This window comes from Bos taurus, chromosome 28, assembly GCF_002263795.3.
Source record: "Bos taurus isolate L1 Dominette 01449 registration number 42190680 breed Hereford chromosome 28, ARS-UCD2.0, whole genome shotgun sequence".
Lineage (NCBI taxonomy): Eukaryota > Metazoa > Chordata > Mammalia > Artiodactyla > Bovidae > Bos > Bos taurus.
In genome coordinates, this window is record NC_037355.1 from 156,910 (window position 1) to 159,652 (window position 2,743).

The following is a 2,743-nucleotide window of genomic DNA, read 5'->3' on the forward strand; positions in this document are numbered from 1 at the left end:
AAAGATACGTGAAAAGTTGGACTCAATGTTCTTCCTTCACTCCCAAAATCCTTGGTATCTAAATATGTATTTGGGTGATGGTGGTATGTGTGTGGGCTGGATGCAGGGAAAGAGAGTGTGAGAGAAAACAGGGAGGGACAAAGAAAGGGACAAGGCAGTCTATTTTTTTTTTTTTTTTTGGTTTAAAGGAAGACCAGAAGAAGAATAAAGCCTTCACTGAGGGATCTTTTTCCATGAGTCTGTATTTTCCAAAGTTCTGATGAACCACTGTAAGTAGTGCATGACTAATTCAAATATTAAGGGATGCTGAGGCTTGTACTGCTGTTTAAAAAAGATGCTAAACTAAGAGCTGCATTTTCTACAACTCATTACAATTAACAGCATTTGATTAAAACAATGATTTTACTGTGGAAAACATTTGGTTTTGGGTAAAAGTTGATTTTTTCAACATACTCACTCTGTTCTCCTTGGTTTACAACATCCAAAAGGTGGCATTTAGTGTTTAACTAAATAAGTCATTCCTTGTGTTGAGTTTGCCCAATGTCAAAAAAAAAAAAAAAATTACTAGCTCTAAGGAGTATCAACAGAAACCTCTGAAACATACATTTATTGAAATTAAGGTTAAAGTGGATTTTTATGTAACAATAATATTTCTTCCTATATTCAGATGGTTTACATTGTGGTTAACTTCTCTGTTTCTGGTCTCTCCATGTTCTGAATCTTTATCACACATGAGTACAAGGAGAGTCACTGAAAATATTTTAAACTAATACAGGTATGCTCTGCTATGACTAAAAGCATTTTTCAAATTTTTCAAAAGTAATATTTAGTTCCATTGAATATTCATCTGAAATTGGGACTTTGTACATGATTTACATGCACATGGAGAAGTCGAGAGATTTTCTTAAATATGTAAATAGCCATTACATATATGACTAAAGGCTGGGATGGAGAATGACTTTATATTTTTTATAGAGATGGACAAAAGCTGAAATTTCTGTGATCAGTGAATGTTGTTGCATAGTTCCCAAGAACATGAACTCCGGTATCAGGGTCAGGTTCATCTTAGTTTGATTGCAACTTAATCTCTTAATGACTTGGTGCAAATTCTGAAAACTCTTGCTTTTATTTTACAAGTATAAAATGAGTATCAGAATACCACCTCTTGGTTGGGTTGTTATGTTCCAGACATAATTATTATTTTATTAAATATTGTTCAAAATATGCTGCTCTTAATATCAAATAATAGATTGCTTATAGTAAATTTTCTGTGCCCTACATCTTTGCCCAATGTACAATAATCCAAAACTTTAAATATGCAATTAAAGATGTATTATGTTCTTTATTGTTTTAGATGAACTGAATTTCTGTTGTGTCCTCCAAACTCTACACAACTTCATGGAAACCCAAAACAATGTCACAGAATTTGTTTTTATAGGGTTGTGGGGAAATAAGAAAATAGAGTTACTGTTCTTCTTCTTGTTCCTGCTCTGTTATCTGGCTGTCTTAATGGGGAATTTCATCATCTTTCTCACCATCACCTGCAGCCATCTAATGCAACAACCGATGTACTACTTCCTTTGTCACCTCTCCTTCATGGATTTCAGCTACACCTCCACTGTGATCCCCAGGCTAATCACGGACTTAGCTGCAGCACGAAGAAACATTTCCTATAACAATTGTATGACCCAGATCTTCACTGCCCACTTGCTGGCAGGTGTGGAAATATTCATCTTGGTGTTCATGGCTTTTGATCACTATATCGCCATCGTCAAGCCCTTGAACAGACAGAGTTGTGACATGTTGATGGTCCTGTCCTGGACTGTAGGTTTTTGGCATTCTATTGCTTTACTTCTCATGGTACTCAAGTTACCTTTCTGTGGTCCTAATCAGATAGATCACTACCTATGTGATGTGAAGCCTCTTTTAAAACTGGTGTGCAAAGATATTCATGTTGTGAGTATCTTAGTGATTGAAAATTCAGGAATGGTGGTGGTTGTCATATTTCTTGTTCTAGTAGCTTCTTACATAGTCATATTATATAACCTTAGAATACATTCTTCTGCAGGGCGAAAAAAATCTCTCTCAACGTGTAGTTCTCACATAACAGTTGTAGTTTTATTCTTTGTGCCCTGTATCTATACTTACATTCTACCTGCAGGGAGCAAGAACAAGGACAAGGACATCTCTGTGTTTTACACTGTGATTGCCCCCATGCTGAACCCTCTCATCTACACCCTGAGAAACATGGAGATGAAAATCGCCATGAGGAAGGTATGGGCTAAAGTGGCACATTCAGGTTTAAAGTAAATAGGGTGATACTCATTATGATTTAGAATTCATGTCTCGTCTCTAGGACCTGTGTCCTTTGAGGTATTAGCAGAAAACATATACCATTTCTTTGAGGAATTGAAATAAATGTCTTCAGGCATTCAGTTCAGTCGCTCAGTCATGTCCAACTCTTTGCAACCCCATGGACTGCAGCACACCAGGCTTCCCTGTCCATCACCAGCTCCCAGAGTTTAGTCAAACTCATGTTCATTGAGTCGATGATGCCATCCAACCATCTCATCCTCTGCCGTCCGCTTCTCCTCCTGCCTTCAATCTTTCCCAGCATGAGGGTCTTTTCCAATGAGTCAGTTATTCTCATCAGGTGGCCAAAGTTTTGGAGTTTCAGATTCATCATCAATCCTTCCAATGAATATTCAGGACTTGTTTTCTTTAGGATGGACTGGTTGGAGCT

The 2,743-nt window shown here is 37.2% G+C and overlaps 1 protein-coding gene across 1 annotated transcript; it reads left to right on the plus strand.

Annotated features, from left to right (window-relative positions):
- Nucleotides 1-1,398: 1,398 nt before the first annotated feature.
- Nucleotides 1,399-2,310, plus strand: OR4A27 (olfactory receptor family 4 subfamily A member 27). Its single transcript, XM_002683835.2, has one exon. The coding sequence runs from the start codon at nt 1,399-1,401 to the stop codon at nt 2,308-2,310; it is 912 nt and encodes a 303-aa protein (XP_002683881.2).
- The last annotated feature ends 433 nt before the right edge of the window (nt 2,311-2,743 follow it).

What these genes read in the sequence shown, in the direction of transcription:
- OR4A27 (XM_002683835.2), top strand. Translation starts at nt 1,399, where the DNA reads ATGGAAACCCAAAACAATGTCACAGAATTTGTTTTTATAGGGTTGTGG.